The sequence below is a fragment of the Coregonus clupeaformis genome, chromosome 29, assembly GCF_020615455.1.
Source record: "Coregonus clupeaformis isolate EN_2021a chromosome 29, ASM2061545v1, whole genome shotgun sequence".
Lineage (NCBI taxonomy): Eukaryota > Metazoa > Chordata > Actinopteri > Salmoniformes > Salmonidae > Coregonus > Coregonus clupeaformis.
In genome coordinates this window covers 8,699,736-8,723,329 of record NC_059220.1, presented here as the reverse complement: position 1 = coordinate 8,723,329, position 23,594 = coordinate 8,699,736, and the positions used below count along the sequence as shown (strand labels likewise).

General features: G+C 42.6%; 1 protein-coding gene across 2 annotated transcripts in view; it reads right to left on the bottom strand.

Moving 5' to 3' along the window:
- The window catches only part of LOC121544644 (nesprin-1), a 169,297-nt gene that overhangs the window by 27,723 nt on the left and 117,980 nt on the right, over nt 1-23,594 (bottom strand). For both annotated transcript variants that reach the window (XM_041854654.2, XM_041854653.2), the window contains 25 exons: nt 23,294-23,395; nt 23,018-23,137; nt 22,522-22,722; nt 22,061-22,234; nt 21,573-21,704; nt 21,133-21,332; nt 20,815-20,947; nt 20,391-20,573; nt 19,078-19,227; nt 17,155-17,331; nt 16,595-16,750; nt 16,193-16,348; nt 15,697-15,867; nt 15,381-15,514; nt 14,929-15,133; nt 14,451-14,633; nt 12,473-12,619; nt 11,992-12,146; nt 11,544-11,691; nt 10,806-10,900; nt 10,182-10,416; nt 9,405-9,599; nt 8,423-8,548; nt 7,358-7,513; nt 5,745-5,903 (listed from right to left, as the gene is read on the bottom strand). In XM_041854654.2, coding sequence (XP_041710588.2) covers nt 5,745-5,903; nt 7,358-7,513; nt 8,423-8,548; nt 9,405-9,599; nt 10,182-10,416; nt 10,806-10,900; nt 11,544-11,691; nt 11,992-12,146; nt 12,473-12,619; nt 14,451-14,633; nt 14,929-15,133; nt 15,381-15,514; nt 15,697-15,867; nt 16,193-16,348; nt 16,595-16,750; nt 17,155-17,331; nt 19,078-19,227; nt 20,391-20,573; nt 20,815-20,947; nt 21,133-21,332; nt 21,573-21,704; nt 22,061-22,234; nt 22,522-22,722; nt 23,018-23,137; nt 23,294-23,395 — 3,993 coding nt within the window. The remainder of the gene's footprint in view (nt 1-5,744; nt 5,904-7,357; nt 7,514-8,422; nt 8,549-9,404; nt 9,600-10,181; nt 10,417-10,805; nt 10,901-11,543; nt 11,692-11,991; nt 12,147-12,472; nt 12,620-14,450; nt 14,634-14,928; nt 15,134-15,380; nt 15,515-15,696; nt 15,868-16,192; nt 16,349-16,594; nt 16,751-17,154; nt 17,332-19,077; nt 19,228-20,390; nt 20,574-20,814; nt 20,948-21,132; nt 21,333-21,572; nt 21,705-22,060; nt 22,235-22,521; nt 22,723-23,017; nt 23,138-23,293; nt 23,396-23,594) is intronic.

Genomic DNA, 23,594 nt, shown 5'->3' with positions numbered 1-23,594 from the left:
GTATAACAGAGAATAGTAGAGTATACAGAGTATAGTAGAGTATAACAGAGTAGAGTATAACAGAGTAGAGTAGATAATAACAGAGTAGAGTAGAGTATAACAGAGTAGAGTATAACATAGTAGGGTAGAGCATAACAGAGTAGAGTATAACAGAGTAGAGTGGAGTATAATAGAGTAGAGTATAATATAGTAGAGTAGATCAGAGTAAAGTAGAGTAGAGTATAACAGAAGAGTAGAGTATACAGAGTATATTAGAGTCTAACAGAGTAGAGTTTAACCGAGTAGAGAATAACAGAGTAGAGTAGAGTATAACAGAGTAGAGTGGAGTATAACAGAGTATAGTGGAGTATAACAGAATAGAGTAGATTAGAGTAGAGTATAACAGAGTAGAGTAGATTATAACAGAGTAGAGTATAACAGAGTAGAGAAGATTAGAGTATAACAGAGTAGAGAAGATTAGAGTAGAGTATAACAGAGTAGAGTATAACAGAGTAGAGAAGATTAGAGTAGAGTATAACAGAGTAGAGTATAACAGAGTAGAGAAGATTAGAGTATAACAGAGTAGAGAAGATTAGAGTATAACAGAGTAGAGAAGATTAGAGTAGAGTATAAGAGAGTAGAGTATAACAGAGTAGAGAAAATTAGAGTATAACAGAGTAGAGAAGATTAGAGTAGAGTATAACAGAGTAGAGTATAACAGAGTAGAGAAGATTAGAGTATAACAGAGTAGAGAAGATTAGAGTAGAGTATAAGAGAGTAGAGTATAACAGAGTAGAGTATAACATAATATAATATTTGACAGTATAACAGTAGAGCATAACAGAGTAGAGTAGATTAGAGTAGAGTAGAGTATAACCGTGGAGTATAACAGAGTAGAGTATAACAGAGTAGAGTAGATCAGAGTAAAGTGAAGTATAACAGAGTAGAGTAGAGTATAGTATACAGAGTAGAGTAGAGTATAACAGAGTAGAGTAGAGTATAACAGAGTAGAGTAGATTAGAGTATAGCAGAGTAGAGTATAACAAAGTGGAGTATAACAGAGTAGAGTAGAGTACAACAGAGTAGAGTAGATTCGAGCAGAGTATAACAAAGTAGAGTAGATTCGAGTAGAGTATAACAGAGTAGAGTAGATTAGAGTATAGCAGAGTAGAGTATAACAGAGTAGAGTATAACATAGTAGGGTAGAGTATAACAGAGTAGAGTAGAGTATAACAGAGTAGAGTATAGTATAACAGAGTAGAGTGGAGTATAATAGAGTAGAGTATAATATAGTAGAGTAGATCAGAGTAAAGTAGAGTAGAGTATAACAGAGAATAGTAGAGTATACAGAGTATAGTAGAGTATAACAGAGTAGAGTATAACAGAGTAGAGTAGATAATAACAGAGTAGAGTAGAGTATAACAGAGTAGAGTATAACATAGTAGGGTAGAGCATAACAGAGTAGAGTATAACAGAGTAGAGTGGAGTATAATAGAGTAGAGTATAATATAGTAGAGTAGATCAGAGTAAAGTAGAGTAGAGTATAACAGAAGAGTAGAGTATACAGAGTATATTAGATTCTAACAGAGTAGAGTTTAACCGAGTAGAGTATAACAGAGTAGAGTGGAGTATAACAGAGTAGAGTGGAGTATAACAGAGTATAGTGGAGTATAACAGAATAGAGTAGATTAGAGTATAACAGAGTAGAGTATAACATAATATAATATTTGACAGCATAACAGTAGAGCATAACATAGTAGAGTATATTATAGTAGAGTAGAGTATAACCGTAGAGTATAACAGAGTAGAGTATAACAGAGTAGAGTAGATTAGAGTATAGCAGAGTATAGTATAACAGAGTAGAGTAGAGTATAACAGAGTAGAGTATAACAGAGTAGAGTAGAGTATAACAGAGTAGAGTATAACAAAGTAGAGTATAGCAGAGTAGAGTGGAGTATAATAGAGTAGAGTATAATATAGTAGAGTAGATCAGAGTAAAGTAGAGTAGAGTATAACAGAGAAGAGTAGAGTATACAGAGTAGAGTAGATAATAACAGAGTATAGTAGAGTATAATAATAAATAATAATATAATATGCCATTTAGCAGACGCTTTTTATCCAAAGCGACTTACAGTCACGCGTGCATACATTTTTGTGTATGGGTGGTCCCGGGGATCGAACCCACTACCTTGGCGTTACAAGCGCCGTGCTCTACCAGAGTAGAGTAGAGTATAACAGAGTAGAGTATAACAGAGTAGAGCAGAGTATAAACAGAGTAGATTATAACAGATTATACAATGGGTGGGTCTAATCCTGAATGCTGATTGGTTAAAACCGCATTCCAGCAGGTGTCTATTCCACAAAAGACCACCGGCTAAATCTATTACCTTAAAATGCCTATTTATCTGTTTCATCTGACTGCGCAATCCACTGTCTCATCAGCCCAGCCAGGCACTTTATAAACTTGATCTCCACTATAAAAAGCATCTAGACATTATATCACATTTCTTTTAGACTAACATTTAGTTTTCAACAGCAGAGATTTGTATAAACCTTGCTGTCGGTCTCTCTGACATTTATAACATTGTTTCAATATTCAAATTCGATCTCCAGCTGTCCCATAGTAATGTACGTGTTGGGAGTCGGGACGAAACAGACAGGCAGGCAGCGTTTCTCAGCCAGTTGAAATCATGAATCAGCTGGCATTATTTTTAAGGATATAAACAAAGAAATGTCAATTGAAAAAAGGTCAAACGAAACAAAGTGCAGCTAGTTTGCAGTCTTTCCAGCTTCAGTTTGAAGTGATTGTGTTAGCTGTGTTGTTGGCTAGCTCCTCTGAACAACAGTGTCCTGACGAGTGAGCACATTTTCTATGCCAGGCGAAATCGTGCCTCATTAGCTCATTGTTATGGATGTATCCAAATGAATATCACTAGAAAACTGTTTAAACAAATACAAATGCGGCAACTTTGCTGTTATTTTTGCTGCACTGTTTGACATGACTGTAAGTTAGCCTTAGTTGGCTAGCTAGCAAGCAAGGGATAAGAACGTTGCCAGCCAGTATGGCAATGGAACATTTAGAACGAACGACTGGGTCGTGTCCATAGATACAGAACAAAAAGACTGAACGACTGGGTCGTGTCTCTAGCAACCGAACCGATAGAACGAACAACCAGCCGGCTTGGGTAGCAACCCAAGATTTGTGTCGGGGCTATATCTTGTGGAAGGATGAAATAGTATTTTTATGAAAATATGTCAATCATTATTTGAATATGTTGGTAAAAGTGATAATGCCCTTGAAGCTGTTGTTTGGAGGATATATTGACACGGTTTGCCGGCCCTGGACTTCGTCTAGGTCTAACAACACCTGTGACAACATATCCTCCAAACACTGGCTTCTCAGGCATTATCACTTAAGTAGAGTATAGCATAACAGAGTAAAGTAGATCAGAGTAGAGTATAACAGAGTAGAGTATAACAGAGTAGAGTAGATTAGAGTATAACAGAGTAGAGTAGATTATAACAGAGTAGAGTATAACAGAGTAGAGTAGATTATAACAGAGTAGAGTATAACAGAGTAGAGTAGATTGTAACAGAGTAGAGTATAACAGAGTAGAGTAGATTATAACAGAGTAGAGTATAACAGAGTAGAGTAGAGTATAACAGAGTAGATTAGAGTATAACAGAGTAGAGTAGATTATAACAGAGTAGAGTATAACAGAGTAGAGTAGATTATAACAAAGTAGAGTATAACAGAGTAGAGTATAACAGAGTGGAGTATAACAGAGTAGAGTAGATTATAACAGAGTAGAGTATAACAGAGTATAGATTATACCAGAGTAGAGTATAACAGAGTAGAGTAGATTATAGTATAACAGAGTAGAGTATAACAGAGTAGAGTAGATTAGAGTAGAGTATAACAGAGTAGAGTATAAAATAGTACAGTATAATGTTTTTCCTATTTTGTTGCCTTACAACCTGGAATTAAAATGGATTTCTTTGGGGGGTTGTATCATTTACACAACATGCCTACCACTTTGAAGATGCAAAATATTTTTTATTGTGAAACTAACAAGAAATAAGACAAAAAACAGAAGACTTGAGCGTGCATAACTATTCACCCCCCCAAAGTCAATACTTTTTAGAGACACATTTTGCAGCAATTACAGCTGCAAGTCTCGGGTATGTCTCCATAAACTTGGCACATCTAGCCACTGGGATTTTTGGCCATTCTTCAAGGCAAAACTGCTCCAGCTCCTTCAAGTTGGATGGGTTCCGCTGGTGTACAGCAATCTTTAAGTCATACCACAGATTCTCAATTGGATTGAGATCTGGGCTTTGACCAGGCCATTCCAAGACATTTAAATGTTTCCCCTTAAACCACTCGATTGTTGCTTTAGCAGTATGCTTAGGGTCATTGTCCTGCTGGAAGGTGAACCTCTGTCCCAGTCTCAAATCTCTGGAAGACTGAAACAGGTTTCCCTCAAGAAGTTCCCTGTATTTAGCGCCATCCATCATTCCTTCAATTCTGACCAGTTTCCCAGTCCCTGCCGATGAAAAACATCCCCACAGCATGATGCTGCCACCACCATGCTTCACTGTGGGGATGGTGTTCTCGGGGTGATGAGAGGTGTTGGGTTTGCGCCAGACATAGCGTTTTCCTTGATGGCCAAAAAGCTCAATTTTAGTCTCATCTGACCAGAGTACATTATTCCATATGTTTGGGGAGTCTCTCACATGCCTTTTGGCGAACACCAAACGTGTTTGCTTATTTATTTCTTTAAGCAATGTCTTTTTTCTGGCCACTCTTCCATGAAGCCCTGCTCTGTGGAGTGTACGGCTTAAAGTGGTCCTATGGACAGATACTCCAATCTCCGCTGTGGAGCTTTGCATCTCCTTCAGGGTTATCTTCGGTCTCTTTGTTGCCTCTCTGATTAACGCCCTCCTTGCCTGGTCCGTGAGTTTTGGTGGGCGACCCTCTCTTGGCAGGTTTGTTGTGGTGCCATATTCTTTCCATTTTTTAATAATGGATTTAATGGTGCTCTGTGGGATGTTCAAAGTTTCTGATATTTTTTTATAACCCAACCCTGATCTGTACTTCTCCACAATTTTGTCCCTGACCTGTTTGGAGAGCTCCTTGGTCTTCATGGTGCCGCTTGCTTGGTGGTGCCCCTTGCTTAGTGGTGTTGCAGACTCTGGGGCCTTTCAGAACAGGTGTATATAAACTCAGATCATGTGACACTTAGATTGCACACAAGTGGACTTCATTTAACAAATTATGTGACTTCTGAAGGGAATTGGTTGCACCAGATCTTATTTAGGGGCTTCATAGCAAAGGGAGTGAATACATATGCACGCACCACTTTTCCGTTCTTTATTCTTTAGAATTTTTTGAAACAAGTTCTTTTTTTCATTTCACTTCACCAATTTTGACTATTTTGTGTATGTCCATTACATGAAATCCAAATAAAAATCAATTTAAATTACAGGTTGTAATGCAACAAAATAGGAAAAACGCCAAGGGGGATGAATACTTTTGCAAGGCACTGTAACAGAGCAGATTATAACAGAGTAGAGTAGATCAGATCAGAGTCGAGAAGAGTAGAGTAGAAGAGAGTAGAGTAGAGTAGAGTACAGTAGAGTACAGTAGATCAGAGAAGAGTAGAGTAGAGTACAGTAGTACAGTTCAATGGTATATCTGTCTAAAACTAAAACATGAATGAAAAGTTATGCATACTGTAGGTTAAGTTTCTGTTGGTGTTTACCTTGCGTAGCTTCTCGATCAATTCCTCGATTCTGACATCTCCATTCTGGGAGACCTTGCTCTCCATGTGGGTAAGCCAATCACAGATCTCCTTGTTCTTCTCCTTAAACACAGCCCACTCATTCAGCTTCTCACCCACCTGCTGCTGCCGTAGGGATAGCTATGGAGAGAGAGAGAGACAGCAAGACAGATACATGGAAACTCACACGTTGTAAATACATATACTAATTTATAAGTAATTCACCATGGTAATGATAATTGTTAGCTGCACAGAGAAATAAATGAACATTTCCCCATAAAAAATAAACAACTACCGGTACTAGGTAATATGCATAGGTTTAGCAGAACAGCAATGAACAGGTACTGCAGCAGTAGATGTGTAGAGGTGTTACTTGATGTAATAGATCTAGGACCTAGCAGTGTTTCCTGTCACTATCTGGTATCTTGTCAACATACTCATACAACACTGGATGTCGCTTGAAGGGGGGACACTTCCTGTACTGTTTTGCATTGAGGTTTCTCTCTACCTCAGACGTAGTTGCACTATGCCCGTTTCTAAATTTTCATACGGTCCAGTGCAGAGCTAGCCTGGAAGCCAGATCTGTTTCTGCTCTCTAGCCAACTCCTTATGGAATCGTCATGCAGAACAATGACAATGGAGTAGGCAAAAGCACAAACAGATCTGGAAACAGGCTAGTGTAGAGCTACCAGCAACTTAACATCACCAGAAAGATGTTTCACACAGGCGTTCAAGAAGACCGCAGAACCACTATTCAATTATATTGACCATGGTCTGACTGATGCAGATTTCTCTGGGACGGCAGGTAGCCTCGTGGTTAAGAGCGTTGGGCCAGTAACCGAAAGGTCGCTGGTTTGAATCCCCAAGGCAAATAGGTGAAAAATCTGTTGATGTGCCCTTGAGCAATGCACTTAACCCTAATTGCTCTTATAAGTTGCTCTGGATAAATGACAAAAATTCTCAAATGTCGTCAGTGCAAGCCTGAAAGATTTAAACCTGTTCCTACTGTATGTAGTGGAGCATTGGGATCACATGTCATTACAACGGAAAATGACTGCTCTAGTCTCTCTTGCCAGACTGATTACACTCCACCTACAGATGCTGTATCTTAATTTGATCATCCTGTTGTTGCAGGAATTTTCCTGCACATCAAGAAATGCAAACTTGTAGTGTATTCAAGGTTTAAAAAGGCTTCTAAAGTTTGTAATTTCCACTTGAAAATGTCAGACTTGATTGTATCAACCCCTATAAAAAAAATTCCATTAATTATAAACCACATAACAATATACATTTCCTGTTGATACAGGATTATTGTCCTGTTGTGTGAAATCGGCTCAAATTAAGATACAGGATCTGTATTGTGTCAGAGACTGCTTCTCCTCACAGCAACATATATTTATTTGTATGTATGTTTGTTGGATATAGAAAAATAGACGTGAAAGGTAGGAGAGAGAGCGCTGAAAGAGCAGTGGGCTGGATTCAAACCATGCTGCCATGTAGGTAGCAGTCCACTGTACACTTGCTCCAGAGGCAGCGTCTTAGACCGCTAGACCCCCCCAGGCCACACAGCAACATATTCAACAGCCCTACAGTACCTGGTGACATATCTCCTCCCACTGGCGGTGCAGCAGCTCGATGCGTTCCTGCAGAACAGACAGGTCCTCAGCACTGATGTAGCTAGACAGGGACTCCCTCAGCACCGTCAGTTGGGCTAGGTCTTCTGTCCAGCCGTCAAACGTGTTCTCCAAGTCCTGGTCACGGGAGAAGGGAATGTTATCAGCTACTTTAAAACACCCAACAGTTCATAGAAAAACATAATTAGAGGCCTAATCTCACCTACAGAGCATTTTTTCTGGACTTTTTGCAATCCTGTATTCAGTATCAAACATTACTTCAACAACACACCGCTTCTCATCACGATCGGCCGTGTGATTTTAAAAGGTTTCCTTTATGCTTCTTTCACATGTTTTTCTTGAGTATATTGAACATTTAAATATGGTCTTCGCATTTCCATGGACAGTTATGTTCAGACAAACTCTCGTTGATTTACAGTGGGATTATTCTTAGCCATGATGACCTTAGCAGAGGCAGTACACCTTGGTTTGGAGGCATATTTAACTGATGTAATTAATGACAAACTCAATTGGCACCTTTATGGGTCTGATCTTATTACATTACGAGATTCCTTCAACATTCCTTCAACATTCCCCACTGATGCCAGGAGCTGTTTACTGGTCTGCACTCTGCAGTACTGAGCATGTAATCAACATAACAGGTAGGTCATTGGAGTGACAGGTCCGCTGTGATCAGCAGATTAAGTGTACATTATTTTGTCGACATTCTGTCTGTGTATTCTGCTTATTGTAAGACGATGTCAGCACCACTTCACCAGTTCAAATTCATGGCACATGTAAATGTACTTGGCGGATAAAGGTGATTCTGATTCTGAGTGAAGGAAAAACATGGTGCTATTCTCTTGTCAATTTTGTAAATTGTGTGCATGCAGGGCTCCCTTGCGAAAGAGACCTTGGTCTCATGGGACTCCCTGTTAAAATAAAGGCAAAATAAATACAAATAAAATGTCCTATGTTAGATAGTATATGTGTCACTTCAGTATGTCTCCATGAGCTGTATTGAGCAGGTTACATATCTAACGTTACCTTGCATCGCATCTGTTCAGCCTGCAAGTCCTCGTGGTGATCAGGGAGGGGCTGAGAGAACTGCCGTTTAAACGCCTTCAGCTTCTCCAGAGAACCCTCGATGCCTTTCTCACATCTCTCCCAGTCCTGTAGATGACATACAGACACAATGTGTCACCACTGTGTTTACAATTAAGTATCAATAAATAAATAAATAAATCAAAGGAACAGCTAAAGGTGTGTTTAAAGGAACAGCTAAAGTTGTGTTTAAAGGAAGAGCTAAAGTTGTGTTTAAAGGCACAGCTAAAGGTGTGTTTAAAGGAACATCTAAAGGTGTGTTTAAAGGAACAGCTAAAGGTGTGTTTAAAGGAACAGCTAAAGGTGTGTTTAAAGGAACAGCTAAAGGTGTGTTTAAAGGAACATCTAAAGGTGTGTTTAAAGGAACAGCTAAAGGTGTGTTTAAAGGAACATCTAAAGGTGTGTTTAAAGGAACAGCTAAAGGTGTGTTTAAAGGAACATCTAAAGGTGTGTTTAAAGGAACAGCTAAAGGTGTGTTTAAAGGAACAGCTAAAGGTGTGTTTAAAGGAACAGCCAAAGGTGTGTTTAAAGCTGCAATATGTAACTTTTTGGGGCGACCCGACAACATTCACATAGAAATGTGAGTTAAAGATCTGTTATTCTCATTGAAAGCAAGTCTAAGAAGCGGTAGATCTGTTCTATGTGCGCTATTTCTATGCTTCCCGTTTTTGCGTCTTTTACTTTCGGTTTTGCACACCAGCTTCAAACAGCTGAAAATACAATATTTTTGGTTATTGCAAATATATTTCACAGATGTTTACAATGATTCTCTACACTATATATTGCTTGTTTTGTCACATAAACTGAAATTAGGCAAACGATTAGAATCTTTGCAACCAGGAAATGGCGGAGTGATTTCTGCATATTGAACCTTTAAAGGTACAGCTAAAGGTGTGTTTAAAAGGTACAGTTTGGTGCAGTGTACCTTCATCAGGTTGGCCAGCTCACGTCTCTGTTCCTCCAGGCAGATGGTGGCATGTCTCCAGCGGTCCTGGATGTCTGTGAGCTCTCCCTGCAGAGACACCTCTGCCCTGCTGTCTGCAGATAGGAGCAGCTGCTTCCCAGCTTCCACTGTCAGGATGTAGCTACCCTGCTGTCGCTGTAGGACCTTCTCTTTCAGCTGGAGGAATACAGAGACACAGGACAGTTAGAACGTAACCCTAACTCAGTGATATTTAATTGTTTTCAGCAGGGACCCCATTTCTTTTTGCCAGAATTTCTGGCGACACCACCCCAGCCGAAATTACATTTACCGACTTTGAATATCACTGCCCTAACCCATAATCCTCCACTGTTAGGATGCAGCTGCTCTGCTGCCGCTACAGAACCTTTTCCTTCGAGTGGGATCGTAGAGACATAGGAATATCAGGATAGTTAGAACATAACCCTGACCCTAACTCTAACCCTTATCAATGGCTCTATGGGGATAGCAAACAATAAAGGTGATAGGTGTCAGCCCTGCCTTGTTCCTCTGTACAGTTGAAAGGGTGAGGATATAGCCTTTTGGGGATAAGTACAATACTGTTATCCATCAAATATGTCTCCGTCTCCAAAGTCATATTTGTGCAGGGTGAAAAAAGGTAGTCCCATTCGACACAGTCGTCGGAGAGAGTGAGTTTTGGTATAAACAGTTTAATATCACCAAGAAGAAGGTAGCTAGCTAGGGTCAAGAGGTCATCAGAGTTAGTTGGGCCTAAAGTACCTGAACTGCATCCAGCATGGATCTGGCCTGCTGCAGGGGTAAGGACGCCCCAGCCTGTAGGGCCTCGGTGGGATGGGAGACCTCCACCAGCCATTTCCTCAGCTTCTCTGCCATATCCCTGTAACGTTGCCACTGGCGGATCAGGCTGTCGATGATACCCCGCCTCTGCTGGGCGCGACGCACCACGCCCTGCCACTGGTTACTCAACAGTGCCAACTTCAGGTTGAATTCATCTCTGCAGGAGAGAGAGAGGGCATTTACAGTAAGATAAGGACTGGATTAGATGGATATCCTGTACACCAGGTTTCCCTTAACTCGGTCCTGGGGCCCCCACTGGGTGCACGGTTTGTTTTTTGCCCTAGCACTACACAGCTGATAATCCACTCATCATTAAGCTTTGATTATATGAATCACAGCTGTGTAGTGCTGCTGCTGTAGAGGAGCCATAGAAATCAGACAAGAATGACCACTTTTCTACCAAGGCACTCACCTACAGCTTTGTGAATGATGAGAGACAAGTGTACGTCAAGTTAAGTCAAGTTTCTTTTCTTTTTTTAAGTGCATCATATGGGTATCATGATATGTGTGTCAACACACTTTACACACTGAGGCAGTGAACTGTACCTGTCATCCACCTGTCCCTGCGCCAGCATCCTCTGGCCATCACTGATTATGGAGTGGAGGATCTGCTGACGGCTGAACATCTCAGCCTGAAATAGCTGCGGAGACAACGCATTCAGGTTTCAGATCAGGGTAAGAGCATCTTGGGAAGTGACATTACAGTAAATTATTGCACTACAGCAGTCATGATGACTCTATGGAATCCAGATGTCTCAAATCCCAGCACGCAAAGCTGGTTAAAATTATGTCATTAACCTTTGACTGCAGTGGGCTAAATCAGGGTCACACAGAGTGTTTCTTGGTAGTTTTAAACAAATCTACTTTAAAACAAAAGTATACACCTCACACACATGGTTATGGGCTTTAAAAAAAAGACACCTGTACCATGTCAGATATAGAGTTGAAATGTATTCCATTTTGAGTTTGCATCCAAATACTGCACTTTATATGCAGCACAGAAGACTGAAATATAACAAAACCGTTTGACATAGAATAACAGGATTATCAGTGTTTGATAAAAAATATGTTTATTAATTATGTAATTATGAAAAATATTAATAACATTCCACCCATGGGGCCACTAGAGGGAGATTTGGTCATTTGACTGCAGGAAAGGGCTACAACCACATCACAACCAGAACTGGTTCAGAACTAGTTGTAATCTGGGATGATGTCATAACAACAGGTTTTTCCCGCTGGGTTCACTACTGGGTTGTTTCCAGCGGGACATCCTCCACCTACCTCGTGTGCTCTCTGCTGCTCCATCAGACTCTGGCAATTCCCAGAGATCTCCACGGCCAGCTTCTCCTCCGTCTGTACCAGGAACTCCATCCACGTCTCACACTTCTCCAGGAACGTCTGCTGCTGCAGCAAGAACGACTGCAATTTGCTGAGGAGAGACCAACAACCCAAAATATCAGACCCAAAAACCTTCAGTCATTGAAATAACTCTGGGATTCAGAGTTGAGATAAGGGGTGCAATTTCAGACTTTTTGCTTAAATCATTAATTGACGTCGATGGGAGACTTGTGCGAAATTCTAGTTAAGCACACAGATCTCAAGTCAGAATACCTGCCCAATGTCATCAAATGATTTACTGAGCCAACCTTAATCTCTTTGAAAAACCTTAAGTCTTTGAAGTTATTTCATGTGGTCAAAGTTTTTCATGAACTTCAGTTTTCGGCCTTACCTGAACCTCTCAGTGGTTTGGGCATTGGCTGCAGACCAGCTCCGGTTAAGGTTCTGCATGCGTTTGATCTCAATGTCGTTGAGAGGAAGCCGGTAGCCCAGCTCGTTGAGACGCTCCAGGTCAGGAGCCATGCTACTGAATCTCAAGATCTGTCTCTGTAGGGGGAACAGGACAGAACAGCAGTGTCTGAGTAACATCAACACTTCCTTAAGATAATGCCTCTTTCTCAATTTTCTAAAAATCCATCCTCTCCTTGTTTCCTTTGCCTCATTACGCTGATATGAAAGAACAGACCATGCCTTTAATTTAAAGGCTAATGAGCTTCCACCATATTGTTTCACCTGTCAAGTATTTTCCAATCAGTGCAGATGAGGAGAGGAGAGGAAACAAGGAAAGGAATTGAGAAATCAGTCATATAATGTTTTGTGGCTAGATACTGTAGATCCCAGTGATCTTTATTTTTTATATTTTTGTGACTTACCTTGAGTTCCTCCATGCGGTCCTGGATGATGGCCAGGTCAGAAGAACTGTTGGGATCCTGGACCTTCAGAGCCTCCTCTGCCTCCACCATCCAGCGACCCAAGAAACCCAGCTGCTCACTGAAGGTCTCATAGTCCTGGACTCCCGTCTGGAGGAGAACAAGATATGTATTTATTCAATACAGTGGGGAAAAAAAGTATTTAGTCAGCCACCAATTGTGCAAGTTCTCCCACTTCAAAAGATGAGAGAGGCCTGTAATTTTCATCATAGGTACACGTCAACTATGACAGACAAATTGAGAATTTTTTTTCCAGAAAATCACATTGTGGGATTTTAATGAATTTATTTGCAAATTATGGTGGAAAATAAGTATTTGGTCACCTACAAACAAGCAAGATTTCTGGCTCTCACAGACCTGTAACTTCTTCTTTAAGAGGCTCCTCTGTCCTCCACTCGTTACCTGTATTAATGGCACCTGTTTGAACTTGTTATCAGTATAAAAGACACCTGTCCACAACCTCAAACAGTCACACTCCAAACTCCACTATGGCCAAGACCAAAGAGCTGTCAAAGGACACCAGAAACAAAATTGTAGACCTGCACCAGGCTGGGAAGACTGAATCTGCAATAGGTAAGCAGCTTGGTTTGAAGAAATCAACTGTGGGAGCAATTATTAGGAAATGGAAGACATACAAGACCACTGATAATCTCCCTCGATCTGGGGCTCCACGCAAGATCTCACCCGGTGGGGTCAAAATGATCACAAGAATGGTGAGCAAAAATCCCAGAACCACACGGGGGACCTAGTGAATGACCTGCAGAGAGCTGGGACCAAAGTAACAAAGCCTACCATCAGTAACACACTACGCCGCCAGGGACTCAAATCCTGCAGTGCCAGACGTGTCCCCCTGCTTAAGCCAGTACATGTCCAGGCCCGTCTGAAGTTTGCTAGAGTGCATTTGGATGATCCAGAAGAGGATTGGGAGAATGTCAGATGAAACCAAAATAGAACTTTTGGTAAAAACTCAACTCGTCGTGTTTGGAGGACAAAGATTGCTGAGTTGCATCCAAAGAACACCATACCTACTGTGAAGCATGGGGGTGGAAACATCATGCTTTGGGGCTGTTTTTCTGCAAAGGGACCAGGACGACTGATCCGTGTAAAGGAAAGAATGAATGGGGCCATGTATCGTGAGATTTTGAGTGAAAACCTCCTTCCATCAGCAAGGGCATTGAAGATGAAACGTGGCTGGGTCTTTCAGCATGACAATGATCCCAAACACACCGCCCGGGCAACGAAGGAGTGGCTTCGTAGAAGCATTTCAAGGTCCTGGAGTGGCCTAGCCAGTCTCCAGATCTCAACCCCATAGAAAATCTTTGGAGGGAGTTGAAAGTCCGTGTTGCCGAGTGACAGCCACAAAACATCACTGCTCTAGAGGAGATCTGCATGGAGGAATGGGCCAAAATACCAGCAACAGTGTGTGAAAACCTTGTGAAGACTTACAGAAAACGTTTGACCTTTGTCATTGCCAACAAAGGGTATATAACAAAGTATTGAGAAACTTTTGTTATTGACCAAATACTTATTTTCCACCATCATTTGCAAATAAATTCATTAAAAATCCTACCATGTGATTTTCTGGATTTTTTTTCTTCTCATTTTGTCTGTCATAGTTGACGTGTACCTATGATGACAATTACAGGCCTCTCTCATCTTTTTAAGTGGGAGAACTTGCACAATTGGTGGCTGACTAAATACTTTTTTCCCCACTGTATATCCCATTGAGATATAAATCTATTTTTCAACGGATCCCTGGCCAAAAGGCATGAACCAATGGCCAATGAAGCAACTGAAAAGTACATTCTTTAGAAGATCTCAGTAGCATGAGGTTACAGTAATGTCTCAATGTCTTTGGGATCATGGAGTAAGCAGCTGGTAAAATATATCAGGTAAATCTGGTCCCATATTTCCCCTGTACCTGTAGTGTAGTGAGCTGTCTGCTGAGGGCTTGCTCAACAGTGGCCAGGCGCTGTGTCAGAGAGAGGTGGTCTGACTGGACAGTGGACGCTGCGGAGGTGTCCACCTGTTGCTTCAGCTGATCTCCCAGCTCCTGGAGAACCTGTAGAGATGCCTTCACTGGAGCCTGGGCACGAAGCAACTCCTGGAGAAAAACCACCATACACCAACACACATGAGTGTAACAGAACACAAATCATCTATTATCACAAAGTAATATGACCAAATGTCATTTACTTTTCTGACAAGGATCACTGTTGACCGAAAGCTTAGCGCATTAAACCCTGAAACTTAAATCTGATTCAAGTGTTCCAACACTTCCATAGTAGGCCATATAAGCAAAAAGGCCTTAATGGGAGAATACAGTATATAGCTCAGCGCTGGATCCAGTGCGTGTGTAAAAAAGGGGTCAATCCAACACGGTCCCTGTTCCTACTCACGCTGCAGTCTTGGATCCAGGTGGAGACCTCCTCGTCTGTGATGTCCTTGCTGCAGGCAGTCTCCAGGAGTCGGTCAGCCTGCTCTTCTTGTAGCTGGACACTGGAGCTGCTCTTTACATACAGCTCTTTGTAGTGCTGCCACAGCTGTAGCAGGACGTTACTGCTCCTCAGACGCTCGGAGATCTCCTCCAGAAGACTGCTCCACCTGGACACAACGTACATTGGTGATCCACATCTTGGATCATGGATCAATAACATCTTATTGTTGTTGGATCAACTGATCATGGACGAGGCTGCTCCACCTGAGCACAACACAGGTGGTTTGGAACGATGCTCGCATGACCTTGCCTGAGACCTGAAGACTTAAAAGTCATGGTTCTCACCCATTCATGGATTGTTGGAAGATATGCCCCCCATTGTGGTCTTAAAATGATTCAAATAAACAAACAAACCTAGCGTTGACGTCCTTCAGGGTATTGTTGAGGGTGTCGGACACAGACGGGTGGCACTCCTTCAGCAGCTGGTGTGTCACAGAGCCAAACTTCCTCAGACTGCCCTCCTGCTTCTCCAGTTCCTCCTGTAGGCTCTACACAACACAAGTCACAAACACATTAGCCCAAATTTCTCCCGAAGTGTGGACTCCTCCACTACCCCTCAAAGATGTAGAAGTGTTGGGCTACTGTGTACGTTTAACGAGCCATGAAACAAAACAGGGTGGACAAAAACCCATTTGTAAAAGCTTATGATGACTGTTCGTCCTGGTTTTACCTGGAGACTCTCCACCTGTAGCTGCACAGCCTCCAGGGAGCCGGTGAAGAGGCGGAAACGGGACACAGAGTACCGCCCCTCCATCAGGTAGCCGTTCATCTCCTCTGAGGACAGCTTGTAAAGACTCCACTGGTCCAGCACTGACACAAGGCTGATCTTCAGCTGGCCGATCTGGAGTGGAGCAAGAGGCGGAGTAGAACAACAGGGTTTACACTTAAAAAGTAGGACCTTACTTCATTTTGCAGTTGTGTTTAGTGCTATTCTGCAACAGGGGATCATCATAGTGAGTGAAGGGTAGTTATAATGGGGCAGTTGCTGAGTGTGCGGTTCTAGGTGAGTGTGGGGTACTTATAGTGGGCTATATCTGTGATTATCACACCTCTCATACAACTCACAGACCATTCATACATTATTTACACTCCGTATATAGAGAGATGAATAGAGGATGAGAGATATAAAGAGCGAAATGAACGGTGGATAAGATAGCTCCGCCTACCAGGTGGTCCAGGTTAGCCCAGGTGTGATTGACAGCTTGGAGCGTCTCCATGACGACAGCGCAGGCCTCGTCGGTCTTGTTCTGGATGAGGGCACAGGCCTGCTCCTCCACCCGCTCCACCTCACCCTCCTTCTCCTTCACCTTCTCCTCCATCTCCTGCAGAAGCAGTGGAAAGAGAGAGCAGTGAGAGTCAGATACCCTTATTTAGTAGTTAAACTACTATCAGGGAGCAGAGAGCAGTTACAATCAAGTACAATCAACATGATAAAGATCAAGATTCTTAATTTTAGAAAATGCACAACCAAATTGAACCCCAAAGACATAATATACTGTACATGTGCAAAAACAAGATAAGATGTATCTAATAAATCAATACAAAGTGTGGACAGCTAATATTCCTACCTGGCAGTCTTTGAGAGCATTCTGTACGGAGGTTAGATCCTCTATCCTGGGTTTCCTCTTCAGCCTCTCCTCCTGAGCAAGCAGCCAGGTCTTCAGGGCCTGTATGTTGTTCTCATAGTTCAACCAGGCCTCCAGCAGAGACTCCAGGAACTGGACCTGACCACACAACACAACACAGCACAGAGTCACATAATGTACTGAGACAATGAAATCATCCCTGAAACACATAACAGGCTTTGTCTGTCTCTAGCTGTCCAGAGCGCATGAGAGATTTAGTTCTGGGTACCAAGATTACATAATCAATTATATAATACAACGAAAGCTGATGAACTCTACATTGACATGATTCAAAGAGCCACACAGTGGCTTTAATATGCTTTAATATGACATAACGCCAGGGGTTTAAGTTTAACAATACTTTGGAATACCCATAATGCATCATGTATGTTTATTCTCTTTTATGTGTGATCTTGCTGCATAACTAATTTCCCTCTCTAACAAATAAAGTTGAAAGTAGACATTTTAAGTTGAGGTTGAAAGTGGTTTGTTTTCTCTCTCACCCTCTCCGTGATGAGTCCCTGTAGTAACTGCCAGCGTCGGTTCATGACTCCCAGCCTCTCTGCAAAGTCTGTCTTGTCGCTGCGCTTGCTCTCCACATCCTGACCACTGACCTGGAGCACAGACTGGTTCACAAAGTCCACCGTCAGCTGCTTACAGCTCACATCAACTCTGAAGCCCTGGGGAAGGAGAGAGAGAGAGAGAGAGAGAGAGAGAGAGAGAGAGAGAGAGAGAGAGAGAGAGAGAGAGAGAGAGAGAGAGAGAGAGAGAGAGAGAGAGAGAGAGAGAGAGAGAGAGACAGAGAGAGAGACAGAGAGAGAGAGAGAGAGAGAGACAGAGAGAGAGAGAGAGAGAGAGAGAGACAGAGAGAGACCGGGGAGGAGGAGAAGAAGGATCATGTAAAGGAGAAGATGATGATTCCTTTATTGTCCAACAGACATTTGTAGTCTGCTTTATCTATTAGAGTGAGTATAAAGAGCTAAATGAATGGCAGAGTCTTTCATTATTTACAATGGCTTGTGAGAATGTAAAATAGGTACTCTATTTAGCCAGAAAACACTTGAAATATATATGGAATATTGTAGTCTCAGCCCAGCTAGCACATAACGTTCTGAGAACCCTATGTTTCTTAGAGCTTGGTGAGAGCGTGGTCGTCCTATGGTTATTTTGCATGCAACCTTCCCACAACGTTCTGGGAATGGTGCAGGATAGTTGCTTGGCTTTGGAACATTCTCAGCACATTTAAGGAACTTGACAAAAAAAACGTAATTTTCTTGGCAATTCATGGTTACATATAATACATTCATTGGAAATGTTCTAGGAACGTTCCCCAACTGGTTTGACATTGGGAATGTTCTCAAATAGTGCAAGAATGTTAAGAAACAGCGTTCTTCTGTGGGAATTTTAGCACTTCAGCATAACGTTTCCTACAGGTTTCCTCGTGATTCTATTTAAGTTCATGTTCTCAGAACGTTCAGAGAACATTAAGAAACAACGTTCTTCAGTGGGAATTTCAGTAAGTTTTCTGCAGGTTTCCTCATGGTCCTATTTAAAGTAATGTTTTCAGAACATTAAGAAAACTTTCCATAAAAACCACAAGAAAACATTAGTAACGTTCAAAGAATGTTATTTGAAAACATACATTCCGTTTTCAGCATCAACAAAACTCTCTAGCCTCTATCTTGTTTAGTGTGTTCAGGTGTGTTGGCCGCGCCCACTAATTGGCCACACCTGATCTTAATGAGTGCTTGTTTCCTTTGAAACTGGGTCTGTTTGAATAGACTAAAATGAACAGCGTTGTATGGGTAAAAACACATGGTACACCTGCTCCATCCTGGTGGTGCAGTGGGCTAATTCCTTGGTTAGAGAACAGAAGATCATAGGTTTGAATCTCACTGACGCCGTGCCACAATAAAAAAAGAAATGTGTTTGCATGATTAATGCAGAAGCAAATTAATTTCCATGTGTGCTTGGAGTTCAAAACTGTTAACCTAAGCTAGCAGTGTTATTAAAAGTCTAATTGAAACATTCAGTGAAAGTTTTAAGGAAGTTATTCAAAAACCTCCAAATAACCTTAAAATGTTGTTCAAAAACATTCACAACATTTAGAGAATGTTCTCAGAATGCTATTTAATTACCTTAAAATAACCTATAATTTCCATTCTCAAACATTAATAAACCCTTCTAGGAAAACTTTCAGGGAACCATAGTAAAACGTTCTCAGAACCTCCCTGCAACCTAAAAATGTACGCTCCCAGAACAGGCAAAATTATCACTTCCATTCTCAGAACGTAAAAAAATACGTTCTGTTTTACCGGTAAGGAAACTTATGGCTTCGTTCTCAGAATCAATGAGAAACCAAAACGGTACGTTCCCACAACTTCCAAGGCACCAAATGTGCTAGCTGTGAGTTTTCTGTTCCTTACCTTGTATTTCTGTAGATAGTCCTGGATGACAATTGACCCCACTGCTCCTTTCAGGTTCCTCTCATCCTCTCCAATCACATTCTCCATCAGAGACATCCAGTTGACCAGCTCAGAGATGGCATGCCTAGTGGCCAACTTCTCCATTTGTAACTGAGGAAAAGAAACCGGCCAATATACACTACATTACCAAAAGTATGTGGACACCTGCTCGTCAAACATCTCATTCCAAAATCATGTGCATTAATATGGAGTTGGACCCCCATTTTGCTGCTATAACAGCCTCCACTCTTCTGGGAAGGCTTTCCACTAGATGTTGGAACATTGCTGCAGGGACTTGCTTCCATTCAGCCACAAGAGCATTAGTGAGGTCCGGCACGGATGTTGGGCGATTAGGCTTGGCTCACAGTCGGCGTTCCAATTCATCCCAAAGGTGTTCGATGGGGTTGAGGTCAGTGCTCTGTGCAGGCCAGTTAAGTCCTTCCACACCGATCTCGACAAACCATTTCTGTATGGACCTCGCTTTGTGCACAGGGGCATTGTCATGCTGAAACAGGAAAGGGCCTTCCCCAAACTGTTGCCACAAAGTTGGAAGCACAGAATCGTCTAAAATTTTATTGTATGCTGTAGCGTTAAGATTTCCCTTCACTGGAACTAAGGGCCTAGCCCGAACCATGAATAACAGCCCCAGTTCATTATTCCTCCTCCACCTAACTTTACAGTTGGCACTATGCATTCGGGCAGGTAGCATTCTCCTGGCATCCGCCAAACCCAGATTCGTCTGTCGGACTGCCAGATGGTGAAACGTGATTCATCACTCCAGAGAACGCGTTTCTACTGCTCCAGAGTCTAATGGTGACGAGCTTTACACCACTCCAGCCAACCTGGCATTGCGCATGGTGATCTTAGGCTTGTGTGCGGCTGCTCAGCCATGGAAACCCATTTCATGAAGCTCCCAGATAATAGTTATTGTGCTGACGTTGCTTCCAGAGGTTCTGTGAGCTTGTGAGGCCTACCACTTCGCGGCTGAGCCGTTGTTGCTCCTAGACGTTTCCACTTCACAATAACAGCACTTACAGTTGACCGGGGCAGCTCTAGCAGGGCAGAAATTTGACGAACTGACTAGCTGGAAAGGTGGCATCCTATGACGGTGCCAAGTTGAAAGTCACTGAGCTGCCAATGTTTGTCTATGGAGATTGCATGGCTGTGTGCTCGATTTTATACACCTGTCAGCAACGGGTGTGGATGCGTGTGAGCAGCTTCCTCCACTGGGTGCATGTGTGTGTGTGTGTGTGTAAATAAGCCTGTGTTAGTACCTGGTGTAGCTTCTCCTGCACCCCTGGGATGAGTGCGAGTAGTTGGGTCCACTCTGAGTCTACGCGGGCCAGGTCAGAACGCAGGGATGCAGTGCCAACCCTCTTCAGCCTCAGTAGCTGGTTGCCCTCAGTCAGCACAGAGCTCTTCAGAGATGAATGCGTCTCCACCTCTTTACAGAAGTCCTGTGAACAGAGAATAGTATAACGGTCAGTTTCACATTGAATATCAGGCTGTGTATACAGCTGGTTCCAGATGACAGTTTTCAAACCCCTTATGACTAAACTTAACCCTTACCCTAACCCCCCCTAACCCTAACCCTACCCTTAACCCTTAACCTCTAACTTTAACCATTTGATCCAGATCTGCCAGTCGAATATCCACTTCCTCTAAGGTATCACCTACTCTTTTGACATGTTGACTCACCAGGAAGGCAGAGAGATGGTCCCTGGGGGTCTCCAGCTCCTGTGGAACTACGGCTGCCTGAGTGTTCCAGAAGTCCAGACGTTCTAGAGCAGACTGCAGCCAGCCATTCAGCTCTGATAACTCCTTCTGGTACCTGGAGATCACATGGAGTGGGTGATTATCAAATCCCCCAAGATATCCACATTACATACAGTACAGACCTGGGTTCAACGAGTAGCTGAAGTATCAGAAAGAAAACAAATACTATTTGAGGCATGTCTACATCACATCCAGTACACAGTACACCCTAAACAATGTCCCTTGGGGTTCAGCCCTGACCTGGTCCAATGTTTGAGGATGGCCTCTAGTCTCTGCAGCTCCTTGTTGACCTTGGTAGTGTTGCTGAGCCAGTGTTCCCCTAGCACCGTGAGCTGGTTGTCCAGGCCAGGACAGCACACAGACAGCAGCAACAGTCTCTTCCCCTCCTCCAGCACCTGGCTCAGCTTGTGCTGGTGCTCCGTCAGTCTGCCCTTCAGACTCTATGGAGAGAAGGAGGTCAACCAAGATGGGGGACATAAACTACATCAATCAAATAAATGGTGTTATCACATTATTGTACAGTACTCTTTCTGGTATTTATTAGGAAAATCGTGATTAAGATGACGGCGCCACTGTAAATTATGTCAACTCAAACGTTACACACGGTATATATAAGTGCCATTGTCTTTCTGTAATAACTGCATAACGTTGTATAACATGATGATAGTGTCCTACTCTACCTGATAGAGTGTGCTCCTCTCCGTGAGGCTCTCCTCTGTCTCCTCCACAAGGCCCACTGTGGGGATGCTACCCTCCACTGCCTCCAGCTGCCTACACAGAGCCTGGTAGTCCTGCACCAGACGGCTCCAAGTCTGAAAACACACGCATAGAGGCAAGTAGAAGTATAACTCATGAAAAAAGAACAATTCAGCTATACTTGGGACATTTACCGTACTGTGCTGGCCTGGATATTGTCTTTTCACATTGTCCTTTCCAGCATGGTTACAGCAACTCTGGCAGATGCATAACCAGGCCAGCACAGTAGTGTGAAAAGGGTATTCGACTGATTTAAGTATGATAGCAGTTTGTTTTATTGTTGTCTCTGAACTCCAGTATGTAATACACCTCCACTCCTCTCCGGTGGGCCTTTTTGAGGTACTACACACTACATACTACAACAACTACTACAGTACATATAGTACTACTACTACTACTACTACTCCCCTACCTCCAGTATGTACTCCAGCTCCAGCCCTCTCCCGTGGGCCTGTTTGAGGACTCCCTGGGCCTGGGTCAGTCTCTCCTCCAGAGCCTGCTTCTCTCTGGGAACCACCAGGCCACTGATCTTCCTGAAGAACGTCTCCGTCAGGATCATGTGGGACTCCAGACCCTGGAAGAACTCCTGGGGAGAGAGAAAAACACTCTTGATCAATACTGCAATGAACATGACGTTAAATAGGATCTCCCAAGGGAGCCAGCTTTCTTGGAGCAGCGGTTACGGTCGTTGCCTTTGGTCATGGTGACCCGAGTTTGAGCTGCGCTCAGGGACTTTGCACTGTTCACCCAGCATTGCTATAATACTGTAGTCTTGAATTGCTTTTTGAATTATAGTAAAATACTTTGATGTATTTTATTAATTGTATTATAAATATTACTGTAAATATACTTCTATGGAAGGTTGAAGTCTACCTTGTGTTTGTCCAGGAGAATCTGAACTTCCTCCACAGAGCTGGCGATGACCCTCTGGTCGCCGGCCATCTTGTCTTGAGCGGTGTCCACCAGGTCAGCCAAGTCCTGTAGAGCCCTCTCATACTGCCCCTTCAGAGCCATGTTCTGGTTCAGGCAACTACGCCGCGAGCCCACCGTCATCACCAACTCCTCATAGGCATCCTGTAGAAGAAGAAGAAGAAGAAGAAGAAGAAGAAGAAGAAGAAGAAGAAGAAGAAGAAGAAGAAGAAGAAGAAGAAGAAGAAGAAGAAGAAGAAGAAGAAGAAGAAGAAGAAGAAGAAGAAGAAGAAGAAGAAGAAGAAGAAGAAGAAGAAGAAGAAGAAGAAGACATACAGATATAATATGATTAATCAATGTTTACGCAGTGTTTGTGTAAACATACATTGGTGAATAATTTTGTGTCTGTGTGTCTGTCTCTGTGTGTTTGTGTGTCTGTCTGTAAGGAGAGGTCAGGTACCTGTAGCTTGAGCATCTCATTGGTGGACATCTGTTCTGCCTGTAGCTCTGTTCCTCTGGTTTTCAGCTGGGTGATCCTCTGCTCAAACTCTCTCAAACCCTCCTCAGCCTCCGCTATGACCTTCCAGACAAAACCAATACTGGTTAGCATCTTAGAAAATGTATTTTTGTTATCTTTTATAAGAGCAGGAAGAACTTAAAGAGAGGAAGTTAAAGCATGCAATTATAATGCATTTTAAGACTTGTCATGAGCATGTATGACCCCCTTATGTCTCACCTCGAGCTGTTTGGATCCTGGTCTGTCCATGGCTCCCGCCAACGTCTGAAGGATCTGGCACTTGGTGTCGTTTAAATCAGCAAGGAGAAGCTGTGACTCCGTCTGCATAAACCAATACAAGATAAACTAAATGCATTGCTACAGAGTTACATAAGATAATAATATAACACTTATTGACAGTTTCCCGGACCCAGCTTAAGGCCATTCCTGGATTTAAAACCATTTTCAACAAGCAAGCTTTTTAGTCCAAGAATAGGCTTGATCTGAGTCCAGAAACTGGCTCAAAAGGAGACAAGTACAC